Source organism: Ovis canadensis, chromosome 10 (genome assembly GCF_042477335.2).
Source record: "Ovis canadensis isolate MfBH-ARS-UI-01 breed Bighorn chromosome 10, ARS-UI_OviCan_v2, whole genome shotgun sequence".
NCBI lineage: Eukaryota > Metazoa > Chordata > Mammalia > Artiodactyla > Bovidae > Ovis > Ovis canadensis.
Window position 1 is genome coordinate 42,621,943 of NC_091254.1, and position 18,910 is coordinate 42,640,852.

General features: G+C 36.1%; 1 protein-coding gene across 6 annotated transcripts in view; it reads right to left on the bottom strand.

Moving 5' to 3' along the window:
• PDS5B (PDS5 cohesin associated factor B) overlaps positions 1 to 18,910 on the bottom strand; it is a 178,591-nt gene that overhangs the window by 25,075 nt on the left and 134,606 nt on the right. For all 6 annotated transcript variants that reach the window (XM_069601599.1, XM_069601596.1, XM_069601598.1 and 3 more), the window contains exons 22-24: positions 14,097 to 14,165; positions 12,325 to 12,461; positions 4,235 to 4,358 (exon numbers count right to left, since the gene is read on the bottom strand). In XM_069601599.1, the coding sequence (XP_069457700.1) occupies positions 4,235 to 4,358; positions 12,325 to 12,461; positions 14,097 to 14,165 (330 nt within the window). The remainder of the gene's footprint in view (positions 1 to 4,234; positions 4,359 to 12,324; positions 12,462 to 14,096; positions 14,166 to 18,910) is intronic.

Sequence of the window (18,910 nt, forward strand, 5' to 3'; positions counted from 1 at the left end):
CAAAACAACAGAACAGACACACAGAACAGACTTATGGTTGGTTGCCACGGGGGAAGGTAGAGTGGGGGAGGGATGAAATGGTAGTTTCAGGTTAGCAGATGCAAAGCATTATACACAGAATGGATAACAAGGTTCTACTGGATAGCACAGGGAACTAGATTCAGTATTCTGTGATAAACCATAACGGAGAAGAATATAAAAAGAATGTATGTGTGTGTGTGTGTATACACACTACTGAATTACTTTGCTATATAGCAGAAATTAACACAACGCTATAAATCAACTATACTTCAATTTTAAAAAATAGTAATTAATAGACAGAACTACTGTCTATTACCTATCCTTATATTCCACAAAACAAAGTTAAACTTATATCACCCCTTCTTCATTATCACCCCTATAGGGAGAAGAATTTTCAGTATCCAATTACTCATTATGAAAATATCCAATTACAAGCAAACAATATAAGTAGAAGTCAAAATATCACAAACATATTCACAAATGAACAAGCTATTCTTAAGACTATATTATAGATACAAACTAGTCAATATTATACTGGAGAAGAGAATGGTTACCCATGCCAGTATTCTTGCCTGGAGAATGCCATGGACAGAGGAGTCTGAGGGGCTACTGTCTATGGGGTTGCAGAGAGACAGAAATGAATGAGAAACTCTCACTTTCACTCAATACTATTATCTAACAATAATAAGCTATAGTGGAACATAACCTGCAGAAGCAAGCGGCATCACTATGCTCGTCATACCTAAAACTAACACAATACTGGAAATCAAATATACCTCAATAAAGCAAGCAAACAAACAACAAAATACAAAATACAAAATACTGAAGAACACTCAAATATCCCTCCACACTACTTAGATACATTTCCAAGGCCATGTTTTTGTCATTCTTTCAGTAATCACTGACAATCTAATAATACGATGCAAATTAATTACAATGTCAACTGTGAATCACAGCAAAGGTAGGAGAGTTTCAAAAGGTCATTAAGATAATGTTAGGAAAAAACTGTCAAATCATATGCAAGGCAATTGACATATTTAACAACAAAAGATGAGAAAACTGACAAGAATGATGATACAATGGGTACAGCAAAAGAGAATCATCTAAATAAAGATTTAAAAGATGTGCTCCTGGGAAATGAGGAAGTCTTCCAATGTTTGCTCTGGTTTTTGCAAACATTTACCCTTTTCACTAGTTTATAAAAAGTAATATGAAGTAAAGAACAGATTTATCCTTTCGACTAGGTTATTAAACCAGTCAATCCTAAAGGAAATCAACCCTGAATATCCACTAGAAGGACTGATACTGAAGCTGAAACTCCAGTACTTTGGCCACTGATACGAAGAGCTAACTCATTGGAAAAGACCCTGGTGCTGGGAAAGATTGAAGGCAGGAGGAGAAGTGGATGACAGAGGACAAGATGGTTGGATGGCATCACTGACTCAATAAATATGAGTTTGGGTAAGCTCCAGGAGACGGTGAAGGACAGGGAAGCCTGGCGTGCTGCAGTCCATGGGGTCACAGAGTCAGAGACAACTGAGCAACTGAACAACAAAGGCTATTAAAAATAGAAGTAAAGATTTACACTTTGACTAGGTTATAAAAACATGTGAAGCAGAGGATAGAGTGATACAATTTTTATCAGAAAAAATACACTCTCAAAAAAGCAGATACTTGATACTTTCATGTTTACAGTTATAACCAGTAATTGATTCAACATAAGGAAGATGGTATCTAATACTACCAAATATTTTTCTGAGATAAAGTTCCAATCGAAGCTTTTATTCACTACTAAGAAATTCATTTTAGTCTGCATATTAAATAAACTTTTGTGTTAATTCTGCTGTACAGCAAAGTATACTTTTTAAGTGTTAACTATTCTCAGAGTTATTTGTAGTATCTTGTAAATAGTTCAATTATTGTGTGTATTGCACTGTATTAACAGCACTTATATTTTCTGTTTTCCTAAGAGGTTATCTTAAGGGCTATAGCCATGACTCACCTTTGTATCTGAAGAACCTAGAACAATGCATAGCACATAGAAGTACACAGTACATTTTCATGAAGTGCATTCACATTCTAAAATACCTAGATTGGCCTGGAGAATTCCATGGACTGTACAGTCCATGGGGTCGCAAAGAATCAGACATGACTGACTGATTTTCAAGGGCTTCCCTGGTGGCTCAGCTGGTAAAGAATCTGCCTGCCTGCAATGAGGGAGACCTGGGTTCAATCCCTAGGTTGGGAAGATCTCCTGGAGAAAGGAAAGGCTACCCACTCCAGTATTCTGGCCTGGACAATTCCATGGGCTTGTATAGTCCATGGGGTCGCAAAGTGTTGGACACAACTGGGCCACTTTTGCTTTCAATATTTGTATTATTGAATTTTTATTCCTCCAGATTTACTTTCTATTCAAATACATGACAAAGGCCACTGAGATACAACATTGCCTTTAACGAGCACAACTCAAGTAAATACAAATAAACCATAGGCATGTAACTAAGCACAAGGCAAGTATGTATCAGGACTGTAGATAAAATCTGTAGGGGATCCAAAGGAGATCTGTTGTAAGAATAAGAGCTAGTTTTGTGGAGAAGATTGTGTTTGAGCCTTGATTTTCAAAAAGGGTTGGATTTGGGTATGTAGAAATGAAGAGGGTGAAAATAAAATTAGAGGGAGGCAAACTACAGGTACATAAAAGAAAAAAAAATGTTCAGCTTCACTGAAATAAACATAGGTAAAGGGTGGTGTGCTAAACAGAATTTTTAAATGTATATGTGGGTCCAAATATCAGAAGGGCTTGAATGGCAAGGTAAAATATATGCAATTTTTCTTTCTTATGCGTACAAGCCCATAAATATTTCTGAACAGGGGAATAACATGACCAGAACTTGATAGGGAAATTCAACCCACCATAGAGAAGTCTCCCAACAGCACAGATAACAGCTAACAATGGGTACAGCAATCAGAATGGTTAAGGTTAAGAAGGTATGAATAAAAAAGATGTAATAGATATCAAAGGACAGAATTATCTGTACTTTTGAGACAAGGTACAAACACAAGCAAATAGTCAAATATAAATCATGCTTTTAGGTCTAAGAAAGCCATTCACCTTTTTCCTGAGGTTCTCTGTGTGTCAGGAAAGAGTAGATTTGGGAGAGATTCAGTCTTACACTCTCAGAAAATAAAAGTTTGAAAGTTCTGTTTGGTGTTGGAAGTGGGTCCAGAAACTTGAGAAGGGCCAGAAAACGTAGTTGTGAAGTATGACAAAAATCAGGAAACAAAAGCCAAAAAAAAAAAGTATTTTAAAAATAAAGGTGCAATGAGTTGTGTCAAATAATGCCAAAAGGACATGTAAAATAAAGATTAAGATCATTGGACTGGGGGACTTAGTTAGATCATTTTTGGAAAACAGTGAAAGCAAATGCTAAAATGTGAGCATTTAAGAGAGGATAAGAGAGCAGAGACAAGCCTGTGGTTGAAAGGAACAACAAAATTAGGAAAAAGCTTTGTTTACAATAGGGTAATCCCATATTTGTAAGTTGTGAGAATGTGATAATAATTAACATTTTACAATGACTACATGTTTCACAGTCAACAGAATTCTAAAACAACCTTTAAACTAAGGTAATTTGAACTTTCACATTGGGAATTTGGTGACTGAGATAGTAACACATACAGTATGCTAGAAAAGAAAGTCTCTAGAATTTAACAAGCATAGATGTTCTCTGGACAAAGTGGACATTTAACTAATGATCTGCACAAACTTACTATACACAGCAAGTTCCAAACAAAGTCCATCTCTCTTAACATCTATACTTGCCCTAATTTTTTAAAAAAATTTCTACTTAACAACCAATACCACTAATACCCTAAGAAATATCAGACCAAGAATCCAATAAATCGATAAACTGCAAGTACTACCAATTTGAAAAATTAATTACATACGTTGTTTCCTAAGAAATTTAATATGCTATTTTTAAACAATTCTCATTTTATGGCAAAATAAGGTTATTTCCAAAATTAAAGAGGGAATAGTAAACCAGAAAATCATGGGCTTTGCAAAAATCTCATTTCTCATATTGCCTAGTCAAGTATCTGAACCAAAACTAAAATCATAATCAACAGATGTTTTAAATACTGGAGTACCACAAGTACTAAAAGTCAAAGAACACAAAGAATCATGTTCTGTACAACCAACCATTTTCCTTACATTGATAGCTAGAGCACACAGCTGATACTGTTCTAACGTGATAATCTCATGGTAGCAGGGCTCCTGGGCCAGCTTCACAATTGCGCTCCCAGCAGCAAGTCGCAGGCGTGACATATCTGGTTTACTGAAAGATAAGCAAGAAAGAACAGGAATCAGATTTCTGAACATCTGCACAAGAACACTCCTACTTTGTATATCTAATTATATAAAAATTCCTCTGGCCAATGAAAAAAAAGGGCAGAAAACATTTCAGTGATACTGACCACTATATTATGCTTGGAAGATGGTGTCCAACAGCACAAAATTCTTCTCTTGAACACAAGTGTAAGCTAGTCATTGAATTTTCTTGTTCTACACAGAAAGCTTTCAGCCAAGCCTAGGACAAATCTATTTGTATGTTCAGTTGTTAGGTCTCAAGTCATGGATTTTTTGGGGGATATGTGTTTACTTATGTATTAGGCACAAAATGTCATAACTTACTGATCATTCAACTAAAACTATGGTGTTAAGTACAAAAGAAGTTAACATAAAAGCAGGTACAATAGATTTTAAAAATTACTATTTTTAGCTAGTATTCAATTTTGAAATATTATCAAGAGCCTCTTTTTAAGGGAAGAAAATCTGTTGTAAAATGGGATGTACTTCAGCAATTAGGAAATTCTTGACTAGTAAATATATTTAAATAATCCTTCCTAATACAGAGATATATCAGATGAATTACTGATTCACTGAAATATTGTAAGGAGGGAAGTTGTAACTCCTTAATTAGGACTCCCTATGTAGCTCCACAGTAAAACATTATTATTTGCTATACATACAAAAATACACCATACTGAGAGGGATGTAAAAGAGGTAAATCTTAATTAATCTTCCAGGATGCAAAAGAGACAAATCTTAATCTTCCAAGATCTAAAGATCTAGTTGGTTTAAAGCTCTTTCTTTATCTAACAATTATGTAAAAATATTTCCTGACTGTATGCCAACATTAATAAGGTTCTGAAGTTACAGGTTGCAGAGATATTTTATCAATAGCAATATTCCAAGTAGTTATTATAAGATAAGTCACTCAACCACTGCTAAGGAAAGTCTGAATTCCTTGTTGGAATTTATTTAGTAAAATTTAAAAAGTAACTAATTAAAATACTCTGTGTGTGTGTGCACGCGCACACACATGCACACTCAGTCATGTCTGACTCTTTGTGACCCCACGGAATGCAGCTTGCCAAGCTCCTCTGTCCATTACAACAATGTTTTTGAAGACTAGTTTGAGAACGCAGACCCAATGAGAGCTCCCGCAGGTGGGACAGGTCTGGCCTTAGCAGCTGTGGGCTTTGCGGGCATGTACACTCGGGGACTGGGCTAGGCTAGGGTCTGCAGTGCCTCCATAGCTCCCACAGCGGGTCCAGGTATGCAACTACTATAGTCTTGGGACCTGACTTCAGTGTATCTGCACTGGTGACCTTGTGAAAACAACTCCTGAGAGACACCAAGAGCAACTGCCAGCATATCCATGCTTAAGGTAAGGCAAAGGCAGTGCCAGCAACAGTGCACTTTGTGAGCTCACACAAAAGGGGAAGGTGATGCAACAGAGCACACTCACAGGCACACAGCTCCAGGGGAGCAATACTCAGTGGCTCTTCTGCTGGGGGCTTCCAATCCTACCACCCTTGCACTACAGATCAGAAACAGATCGGGGGCTTCTACTCCCAGCAACTTGTCCTGCCCCAACAGGGCAATGACAACCACAGACCAAAGAGGAGGCCCCATCAATATCCTGTACAGGCTCTGGTCACTGCAACATCTGTCACAGCTCCCATCAAGGGGATACTGGCCAGCATACACGGAGGGAACAGGCTGCAGGCCTTCATACTAAAAAACAGCCCTCACACCAAAACATACTAAACTTACACAGGCTACACAGGGTCATTCCCCACAGAAAAACAGCCCTCAAAGACCACAGCAAACAACTGCTCTAGACTCACAGGGCAAAAGAAATAAAAGTAAAATAAATAAGCAGAAAAAGCACTCCCCATTAAAAGATAGAATTCCCCTGAAAGAACAATGAAACATTTCTTCAGTCTAACAGACACTGAATTCAAAATGGAGAAAATGAATGAAAATATTACAGGAATTAAGGTCACTGATAGAGATGCAGATTACTGTGAAAAGGAATTGGAAACTATAAGCAGGGGCCAAGGAAAAAACATAGAATTCATTAGAAGAGACCAAAGCTGAACTAAAGGCTATAGACAGCAGAAGGAATAAGTGATCTGGAAGACAGAAAAATGGAAATTACCCAAGTAGATCAGCAGACAACCACCCCCTAAAAAAAGGCAACATAAGAGACCTATGGGATAATATGAAGCATCCAAATCTATGCATGATAGGGATTCTGGAAGAAAAAAGAGAAAGGGGAATGAACATGTTCTTGAAGAAATTATGGCTGAAAACTTACCAGGCCTAAAGAAAGAAATAGAAGCACAAAGTACCCTTAACAAGATAAATCCAAAGAGACTTATACCAAGACACATTATAATAATGTTAAAGAGGATTTTTAAAGGCAACAAGAGAACCAGAGTTAACTACAAGGGAACCCCCAAAAGGCTATCAGCTCATTTCTCTACAGAAACACTGTAGGCCAGAAGGGAGTAGCAAGATAAGATATATTCAAAGTCCAAAAGTGAAAAATCTGCAACCCAGGATACTACAGCCAGCAAGACTATCCTTTAGAATAGAAGGAGAAATAAAGAATTTCTCAGACAAACAATAACTTAAAGAATACAATACTAAACCTATCTTGAAGGAAATATTGAAAGGTCCTCTCTAAGTAGAAAACATGCAAGAATCTATAAGAAAGAGAAAATCACAATTGGAAAGTAAATCACTGAAATAAGTACACAAATTCTTTAAAAGAATAAAATTACTGTGAAAGCAATGATTACCAAAATGAACAGCAAAAGTGTTACTATGAGGATGTAAAAGGACAACAAAATTATAAAATGTGGGAGAGGAGAGTAAGAAAATATAGATTTGTCTTTTCCTAGAATGTGTTTCAGTTTGTATGATTACCAATCTAAAACAAGTAGGTATACGAACGGGTTTAATATATTTGAAAACCAGGGCAAGCACAAATCAAAAACGTAACAGCAGATTAACAAAAATCAAAAAGAAGAGAATACAAGAATAATACAAAAGAAAACCATCAAACCACAAACCTAAAGTCAGCAGACGGAAGGAAATAATAAAGATAGGAATAATAAACAGAGGAAATAAATAAAAGAGATTTAAAAACAATACCAAAAAAAAAAAAAATCAATAAAACCAAGAGCTGATTCTTTGACATGGCACACAAAAATTGACAAACCTCTGACCAGGCTCACCAAGAACAAAAGATCCAAATAAACAAAATAAGAAATCAAAGAGGAGAAATCACAACTCAAACTGCAGAAATACAAAGAAACCAAAAGAGAATTACTATGATCAATACTATGAACCTAGAAGAAAAGGACAACTTTTTAGAAACATACAACCCACTAAAAAGCAAGAAGAAACAGATAACCAGACCAATCTCTAGAAATGATATAGAATCTATAATTTTAAAAAGCAAACCAAGAACACTCCCTATAAACAAAACTTCAAGACCAGATGGCTTCACTGAGGAATTCTATAAAACATACAAAAAAGAACTTCTTAAACTCTTCCAAAAGAGTGAATAGGAAGAAAACACTCCCAGAGACATTCTATGAAGTCACCATCACCCTAAAGTTTGGTAATGAAGTTACCAAAACCAGACAAAGACACCATCAAAAAAGCAAACTACAGGTCAATATCTTTGATGAATAAACACAAAAGTTTTAAAAGTATCAGCAACCTGAATTCAACAACACATAAAAAAGGTCATACACCATGACCAAGCTAGATTCACCCCAGGGCCACAAGGATAGCTCAACACATGCAAATCAATCAATGCGATACACCATATCATATCAACAAAAGGAAGGATTCAAACCACATGATTATGTCAATAGATGCAGAAAAAGCACTTGATAAAAGTCAATATTCATTCATGATAGAAAACCCTTATGAAAATGAGTATAGAGGGAACATAACTCAACATAATAAAAGCTATTTATGACGAACCCACAGCCCATATAATATTCAACAGTAAGAACTTGAAAGCCTTCCCAGTATACTCTGGAAAAAGACAAAGATGCCCACTCTCACCACTTCACTTCAACATAGTATTGGAAGTCCCAGCTAAAGCAGAGAAGGAAAGGAAATAAAAAGTATTCAAATTGGTAGAAAAGAGGTACAAATTATTATTATATGTAGATGATACAATATGGAAAACTCTAAAGACACCACACAGAAACTACTAAAACTGATAAATGAATTCAGCAAGGTAGAAGGATATGAGATTAATATACAGAAACAGGCTGCATTTCTTTACAGCAACAATGAAATACTGGAAAGCGAGTGTAAACAAACAATCCCTTTTAAAATTATACCACCAAAATAAAATACTTAGGAATAAATTGGACCAAGGAGATGAAAGACTTATATATTGAGAAATACAAAATATTAATAAAGAAAACTGAAGATGATTCAGAAAATGGAAAAACTTCCCAGCTCTTGAATTGAAAGAGTTAACACTGTTATTAAAATGGCCATACTATGCAAAGCAATCAACAGATTTAAGGCGATACCTATCAAATTACCCATGAGACTTTTCACAGAATTAAAACAAATAATCCTAAAAGGTAAATGGAACCAAAAGACTCAGAATTGCCAACGCAATCCTGAGGAAAAGTACAAGCAGGAGGCACTGTCCTCCAGGCTTCAGACAATACAAAAAAAGCTCCCATAATCAAAACAGTATGTTATTGGCACAAAAACAGACACATGGATCAATGGAACGGAATAGAGAACCCAGAATAAATCCACAAACCTGTGAACAATTAATCCTTGACAAAGGAAGCAAGAATATTCAATGAGGAAAAGACAGTCTCTTCATCAAGTGGTGCTGGGAAAGATGGACAGCTGTGTGTAAGTCAATCAAGTAAGAACACACTCTCACACCATACACAAAAATAAACTCAAAATGTCTTGAAGACTTAAAAACAAAACGACACCATAAAACTCACAGAAAAAAGCCTAAATATTCTGACATAGATCACACAATGTGTTCATAGGTCAGGCTCCCAAGGCAATAGAAATAAAAGCAAAAATAAACAAATGGGACCTAATTAAACTTACAAGCTTTTGCACAGCAAAGGAAACCACTAACAAAATGAAAAGACAACCTAGGGATAGGCAGAAAATATTTGCAAATGATGTGACAAATAACAGCTTTTTTTCCAAAATACAGAAACAGCTCAAAGAACTCAACAACAATCAAGCCAATCAAAAAATCTAAATATACATCTCTCCAAAGGAGACATACAGATGACCAATAAGTACATGGAAAGATGCTCAGCGTTCCTAATTACTAGAGAAATGCAATCAAAACCACAAGGAGGTACCACCTCACACCAGTCAGAATGGTCATCATTAAAAAGTATACAAACCACAAATGCTGGAGAAGGTGTGAAGAAAAGTTCCTTCACTTTCGGTAGGACACTGTTCTTATACTGTTGGTAGGAAAGTAGATCAGTGCAGCCACTATGGAAAACAATATGGAGGTTCTTCAAAAAACTAAAAGTTCCAGCAATTCCACTCCTGGACATATACCAAGACAAAACTAACCTTAAAAAGATAAATGCACCCTTATGTTCACTATTTGCAATAGCTAAGACATGGAAACCAGAGAAGGCAATGGCACCCTGCTCTGGTACTCTTGCCTGGAAAATCCCATGGATGGAGGAGCCAGGAGGGCTGCAGTCCATGGGGTCGCTGAGGGTCGGACACGACTGAGCGACTTCACTTTCATGCATTGGAGAAGGAAATGGCAACCCACTCCAGTGTTCTTGCCTGTAGAGTCCCAGGGACAGGGGAGCATGGTGGGCTGCCGTCTATGGGGTCACAGAGTCAGACACGACTAAAGTGACTTAGCAGCAGGAAGACATGGAAACAACGTAAATGTTCATCGACAGATGAATGGACAAAGAAGATATGGTATGTGCATACAGTGGAATATTACTTAGCCATCAAAAAGATGAAATTCTGCCATTTGCAACAACATGAATGGACCTAGAGATTATCATACTAAGCAAAGTCAGAATGAGACTTATATGTGGAATTTAAAATGTGACACAAATCACAAATCTACAAAACAAAAACAAACCAGAAATAGAAAAAAGACATGTGGTTGCTAAGGGGGCAGAAGTGTAGAGGAGAAAGGGATTGGGAGTTTGGGATTAGCAGAGGCAAACTTTTAGCTATAGGATGGATAAACAAGATCCTACTGTATACCACAGGGAACTATATTCAATATCCTGTGACAAACTACAATGCAAAAGAATATGGAAAGGCATATATATATATATATATATATATATATATGTATGTATGTATGTATTTAACTTAATCCCTTTGATGCACAGCAGAAATTGACACATTATTATAAATCAACTGTACTTCATTCAATTTTTTTAAAAAATGCAGACAAATCCAATGTAATTCACACACACTTATAGAATTCAAGAACACATGTGATTTTGTTAAAGAATACTATGAATAAAACAGGTGGCATGAGACCTAAGTATGCACATAAATAATATAATTAGTAAATTTGAGACAAAATGTATTAATACTAAGGAAATTTTTCTAATTATTATGTAACTCTTAGATGCTAACATAAATTATAAGAGTAGAAGGTAGAGACAACTAATTTTACTGAAAAGGTAATAAATGAGTTATACATGTGGAATACCTTATAGAATTTTCTTTTTTGATCTGTTTGAGAAGAATGTGTTAATGCTAATATTCTATGCAAAAAGTACTGTATGAGCAAAACATATAAGAAATGAAGCAAAGATAGCAAAGTATTAAGCAGTTGACAATTACCATTTGGTCCTAAAGACTTTAAGCTAGATGTGTATACACACACACACACGTATATATATAAAAGGTGGGGGAAGTTACTCTCATATTTTTAACTACTAATAAGATGCTATAAATGGCAACTGTATTTTCACAGAGGATGAACTTCTAAATTTTAGCTAATTCTGACATAATCACTACCATCAATATATCCAATTACTATGTGCTGGGCAGTGTTTTAAATATATTAAATATACCAACTTTTTGATTATCATAATAGCTAGATGAGATGGATATTAATCATCATCTCTGTTTTACAGCTGAAGAAACTGAGGTACAGAGCAGTTACAGTAACTTGCTGAAAGGTACCAAGCTGCTAAGATGTGGTCCCAGGATTTGAATCTGGAATCCGGAGTTCATGTTTTCAATCACTAGACTATACGTCTTTCAAACAAAACAAACAAAAAAGTATGTGTATTTTTAATACTTTGTGTCAAGTGCATTTTCCACATATGCATATATTTTTACTTCTGGAGAGCCAATTCCATTGGAAAAGACCCTGATGTTGGGAAAGACTGATGTCAAAAGGAGCAGGGGGTGGCAGGGGATGAGATGATTAGATAGCATCACCAACTAAATGGACATGAGTCTGAGCAAACTTCAGGAGACAGTGGAGGACAGAGGAGTCTGGTGTGCTGGAGTCCACGTGGTCACAAAGAGTCAAACATGACTTAGCAACTGAACAACAACAACAATGCTTCTGGCAACAGATTCAGGTAAGTTGCTTTCTATTCAGTCTGTTCTTCTGCATTTAGATATTAACAGGAATGTAAAACACCAGTTACTGATTAGTACATTAACAATTTCATATGAGGTATTAAAAAAAGTAAAGATCTACTGTTAAAAATACTTTAAAGCATTCAGCAGTAATCTGCACTAGACATGGGACTGTCATTTTGAAATAACCAATATACAAAAGCCTATTACAATAAAAGTATATGCATATCTACAAATCTGTATTTTATTTAAAAAGAAACAATCATTCAAAAATTACATCAGATGTTAACATACTGTGTAATCCAAAGAATGCTGAAGCTTTAATTACATACCTAATTTTCCCTTGTTCTGTCAAGTCTCCATCACTGTGCAATATTGTTGTAAGCAATCTTAAAGTAGAAGTTCCTGATTTACTGTGATTATTTTTCATTCCAAGTAGCCATCGAACCATCATTTTAATAGCCTGAATCTATTTAAAATACAAATTGACACAACATTGCTACTGTTCAAAGAAACTCTACATTAGCTTTGAAAAAGAATGAAGAAATGTTTTTAATAGATGCATTTTAAGAAAAGGAAAGAAAAAATTATTTTTATTTGCATGTGTGAAGATAACTTTGAATGTTTTAAAAGGTCTCACATTCCACCTCCTGGTAATTGACAAATGAATGATTTACCTAAAAACTGGTTCTTCCCCCTTTTTAAAAAATGTTTCTCCAACACTCTAGCCTTTAGAATCCACAGTAAAATCATGTTAACTTCCCTAATCCATAAAGTTCCCAAATGCAAATCATATTCCATCTTTTCTAAGAGTTTATACCACCTTACATTTGTACTGTATTTTTCATAATTATGAAGTACTTACTATCAATATCAGTACTTTAATACCTGTTACTGCCTCTAATATTTGGAACAACCCTTTCTGAAGGGGTGCAACACATTTTCTCTTTTTTACATATTACCTTACTTTTTATAGATCTGAAGCTTCAGAGCTAAATGGGTTTTAGACTGTGGTATGCGGCTTACACTCTTCAGATTCTCTTCCTTGGCCACTTTGTAACCATGAACTTAAGTGCAGGCTGCCCGCCTTCTAATACAGTGTTGTCCAACTATACAAAACTGCTGCTTGAGACCAATGCAGAGAAAACTGGTTCATACTAGAACTCAAAACCAGCATCATTCAATGATACTAAAGAAAGACTGCCCTACAGGTCTGGAGAAATAGTATTAGAATCTGAAACTGCAATAATGTGAAAAAGTAGTTCACAGTATGAAACATAAATATACAACAAAATTATTTATAAGAAAGTATAATTAGTAAAACAATATTTAATGTATTTGTTCTTGGCCTTCATACCTTGGGCAGCAGACTGAGGTCTATATTACAGACTACATACGGTTTTAGAGAAGTAATACTCCTACAGAAGCGGTAAGCAATCTTTTACATATGACTTCTAACTCAAGAAATGACAGGTTGAATTTTTTTAAATAAAAAAGTTTATCAAATCCCATGGAAAAGATGTGCGTGCATGCTCAGTTGTGGCCAACTCTTTTGTGACTGTATGGGCTGTTGCCTGCCAGGTTCTTCTGTCCATGCGATTTCCCAGGCAAGAATACTGGAAACGGGTTGCCATTTCCTCCTGTGGGGTATATTCCTGACCCGGGGATCGAACCCTTGTCTCTTGCACTGACAGGCAGATTCTTTCTCTTGCATTGGTAGGCTGATTCTTCACCACTAGAGCCGCCTGGGAAGCCCTGCTGAATAATCTTAAAACCTGGATGACCATCGTTACTGAAAGAAGGTACTTAAAGCCAGCATTGTCTTTTGCCATTAAAATATTGATATCTAAGAAAAAGCAACATGGAAGGAGTTTTCAAACTCTTTTTATTTTCCAAACTAGATTATGTGCAGCTGTCCAAAGTCTCAGGTTTCTCAGTATTGCCCTATACTCTCATGGCCCAAAGGATGTCACAGGATAAACATAAAACCTTGAGTTATTTCAATAGCCATATCTTTATAACAGGAACTATTAGCACCTATAATATAATAATAATAGGGTATATTAAGTAGATTAAAATCAGCAGATCTGTGCATATCACTCACTTTGACCATTGTTTCAGGTGAAACCTCTTCATCTGGAACCCAAAGCTTAGTTGTCTTTTTTCCTGGAAGCTAAACAAAAATTAAGGACTTTAAGATACAAATTCTCATGTGTAATTAATATTTAGAGAATGAATGAAATCTTTACCTTCTATAACAATAGTCATTATATATGACTATGTTTTCTGTTACTTATGCAAAAAGGTTGAAAGACCTGTCTTCACTAGCACCAAAATGAACCTTATGCCTCCAGCTCCAGTTGGTTCTTTGCAGGTATGAGACAGGACTGACTTTAACAACTTATGTACACTTCCTTGCTTAACCCCCTTTAAGACTAATGTTTCATTTATTTAAGGCAGTCAGCAAAGAAGAGGATAAAAATCACTGGAGCCAAAAAGGATACAGATGACCCTCGAATAAGACAAGTTTGAACTGTGCAGGTCCACCAACATGCAGATTTTAAGTGAATATATACTACAGTGATACACTATACACAATCTATATTTGACTGAATCACAAATGCCCAAGGAACCACATACAGACAGCTGACTATAAATTATAAAAAGATTTTTCCACAACACAAAGGGTTGGCAGCTTTAACTTTCATTTTGCTCAATGGTCAGCTATAGTTCATCAACAAGGGTGAAGGTAGCTGCAAAAAGTCTTGAGCAGGGAACAAATATAAAGGTTTGCAGCTGAAGTAACAGAAAACATACATTAGTATCTTCCTACTTCAAGGCAACACATACACCCACACACCCCACCCCACACCCATCCCTCTTACCCCGTTAGCTGGGCTGGGAAGCAAAAAAGTCAAAGTGTTAGTCAGTCATGTCCAACTCTTTGTGACCCCAAAGACTGTAGCCGGCCAGGATCCTCTGTCCAAGGAATTCTCCAGGCAAGTATCCTGGAGTGGGTAGCCATTCCCTTCTCCAGGGGATCCTCCTGACCCAGGGATCAAACCCAGGTCTCCTGCACTGTGTACTGTTTGCCGTCTGAGCACCAGGGAAGCCCAGAAAACAAAACCAAAACCATAGAAAAGTTTCAAAAAACAGAAAATAAACAGCAAAAGTAAACAAACAATAAAACAGAGCAAGAGGACTGACATCTCCAGAAAAACACAGAAAACACCCTCCAAAAAGTCATCTTTTCAGAACAATCATAGAGTAATACTGAGATGATAAACTGAAAGTGCTGAGAGGCGGAATTCACAGCAGCAGCCGGGCAACAAGTAAGGTGATCAAAGAGCTGAGCCCAATCTTGGAACACAGGAGATCCCATTTTTACCTCAACTTGACATGAGCAATTGCTAGTTGGAAACAGAAATCAAAGAGCACCTCAGATGACCTTCTGGCAACAGGATAGGTAGTTCCAATACAGAAGGCAAGTTTTCCAAACATACAAAGCTATTTACAAATAGTTTAAGGACCAAGTCTTCAGGAGAGAAGTGCCTTCAAAGCATGAAGTGGAAATAATGGAAAAAAAGACTCTCATTAGAAACATACTGATGAAATTTCTGAACTAAGAACATCCCCCAAAATCCCAAAGCTCCCATGGAGGAACCTACCAAAAAAGAAACAAGAACCACATCAACTTCAGATTTCTTGGTGGCAAGACTACATGCCAAAAAACAATGTTCTGAATTTTCCACAGCCAAGAGAGTTGAAAAACAGAATTCTAATATTTAAGAACAGGGAGAAAAATATTTTCAGAAATCTTTCAAATTACAAGCCAGTTTGAAAGAATTATTCAAAGATGTCTTCCACATAAATATTTAATTCACAAGAAAATTCAATCAGCACAAATTATTACAAATAGAAAATAAAAAACATCATAAGGTAAACAGACAGGTTCAAAAATAAAAAAACCATAATAGATGCAACAAAACTAAAATCAAACAAACAAAAAAATCTAAAACTAATGGACAAATGTACTAGTCAAGATGAAAAAGCATATAAAACTATAAAATTTTACTGAAAGACACTGTAGATGAGCAAACTAAGCAATGAGAAAAAATACAGGCTGTATAAGGATGGTAGCACTGCAGATGATTGGAAGGAGAGATCATGCCATAAATTATGCTGGGAAAGTTGGTTCTCCTAATGGAGAATAGAAAGAAAGGGAGATCTTGAGTCACAGCATACAAAAAAAGCAAAAAAAACCCAAAACCAGATGGATTAAAATTTTTATGTGTGAAAAGAAAACCTTAAAACTTTTAAAATAACGTATGAGAGACTATGACAATGGCACAGGAAATAATTTCTGAAACAAGATATAAAAAGCACTAACTATAAGAGAAAAGAATGATAAATTTAGTTACATTAAAATTAATAACTTTTGTTCAAAAGACACTATGAAGGGAATAGAAAGACACACCATAAATGAGATTTTATGAACACACTTTAACATGTACCTGAAAAAAAAATTAAGTGTGTAAAGATTACCTGTGAGTAGAACATAAACAATCCAAGAAAGGAAAAAAGGCAAAAGACATCAAGAGGAATTTCAGAAAAGAGGCAACATGAATGATGACTTGACATAAACATTCTTAGTAACCAGGGAAATGCAAATTAAGAGATATTACTTTGTATTAATTAGATGGACAAAAATTAAGACATTTGACAATAATGTCACATGCTGATGAAAGGAAAATAAGGTTTTACAACCAGTCTGAAAAATATTTCAGCAATAAATTGAAAAATGTACAGACTGATGGTCATAAGTATACCACTCTTGTGAATGTAACCTGGAGAAATCTGTACTCATATGCATCAGATGGTTCTATAAAGAAGAAAAAAATCACAGTAGTACTGTTTAAAACAAGAAAGAAATGGAAATACACCATGTGTCCATTAAGAAAATGAGATATACACCACACAATGATATAATACAGAGCAATGAATAAATGAACTACAGCTAGATTCAACATCAAGAGTTATTCTAAGAAACACATCCGTAATAATGATGGCAAGCCACCCAAAAATGTATCAATATATGGTATAAAATAATTCATAAAGCCTAGGAACAAGCAAACCTAAACAAGTATGTTGTTTTGAGATAAATATACAGTAAAATGGTGCTTTGTGGTTAGCTGGGGCAGGAAAAAAAAAGTTTGGAGAGTAACATCACCAGATGCTAACAGTTCATGGGTATTGAAAGAGAATAACTGAGATGTAAGCCTGGCACTAAAATTGCTTTTCTGATATATAAATGATGGCTTATTCTGAAACTGAAAGAGGTTTAAAGGTTGAGCAATGTTTTGCATCAGTGTCACAGAGCTAGAAGGAGAAAAAAAAAAACGGAATTCTGAGTCCAATAAAGAGTAGAGTCTTTGACTGTGTGGATCACAATAAACTGTGGAAAATTTTGAAAGATGGGAAAACCAGACTACCTGATCTGACTCTTGAGAAACCTGTATGCACGTCAGGAAGCAACAGTTAGAACTGGACATGGAACAACAGACTGGTTCCAAATCGGGAAAGGAGTACGTCAAGGCTGTATATTGTCACCCAGCTTATTTAACTTCTATGCAGAGTACATCATGAGAAACGCTGAGCTGGATGAAGCACAAGCTGGAATCAAGATTGCTGGGAGAAATATCAATAAGCTCAGATATGCAGATGACACCACCCTTATGGCAGAAAAATGAAGAAGAACTAAAGAGCCTCTTGATGAAAGTAGGAGTGAAAAGGTTGGCTTAAAGCTCAACATTCAGAAAACTAAGATCATGGCAAATAGATGGGGAAACAGTGGAAACAGTAGCTGACTTGATTTTTCTGGGCTCCAAAATCACTGCAGATGGTGATTGCAGCCATAAAATTAAAAGACGCTTGCTCCTTGGAAGGAAAGTTATGGTCAACCTAGATAGCATATTAAAAAGCAGAGACATTACTTTGTCAACAAACGTCCATCTAGTCAAAGCTATGGTTTTTCCAGTGGTCACGTATGGATCTGAGAGTTGGACTACAAAGAAAGCTGAGCACCAAAGAACTGATGCTTTAGAATTGATGCTTTTGAACTGTGGTGTTGGAGAAGGCTCTTGAGAGTCCATTGGACTGCAAGGAGATCCAACCAGTTCATCCTAAAAGAGATCAGTCCTGGGTGTTCATTATGTTGAAGCTGAAACTCCAATCCTTTGGCCACCTGATGTGAAGAGCTGACTCACTGGAAAAGACCTTGATGCTGGGAAAGATTGAGGGCAGGAGGAGAAGGGGACAGACAACAGAGGATGAGATGGTTGTATGGCATCACCGACTCAATGGACATGAGTCTGGGTGGACTCCGGGAGTTGGTGATGGACAGGGAGGTCTGGCGTGCTGCAGTTCATGGGGTCGCAAAGAGTCAGACATGACTAGCTACTGAACTGACTGACTGACTTGTTAAACAATCTAGACTTTTGGGTGGATCCCAAATAAAAACACCCTCAACATAAAAGTGATCAGAAAAACAATCAGCCTGTCAAAAACTGAAGCCCAGCTTCCAATCACTGCTTTCTTGATTGAATGAAAATTATTTCAGAGCAGCTCAACTGCCTATCAGAAGCAAAAATAAATCTTCTTTGGAAGAATTATAAAATTATCCAGAGCTTCAAATTATCTCTGTAACTTTTCGTACACAAAGTGTGCAACTCAATCAACAATAACATGTGCAAGGTAAGACCTGACCAACAATCAAGTGAAAACCAGACAGAGAAAAAGAGCCACTGGAGATACAGATATTGAGACTAACTCACATAAATTTTAACATAATTAGAGGTGCTGAAAGATTAAATGGTAAGAAAAAGAATTCTGGCAGGGAACTAAAAATGTCATTTAAAA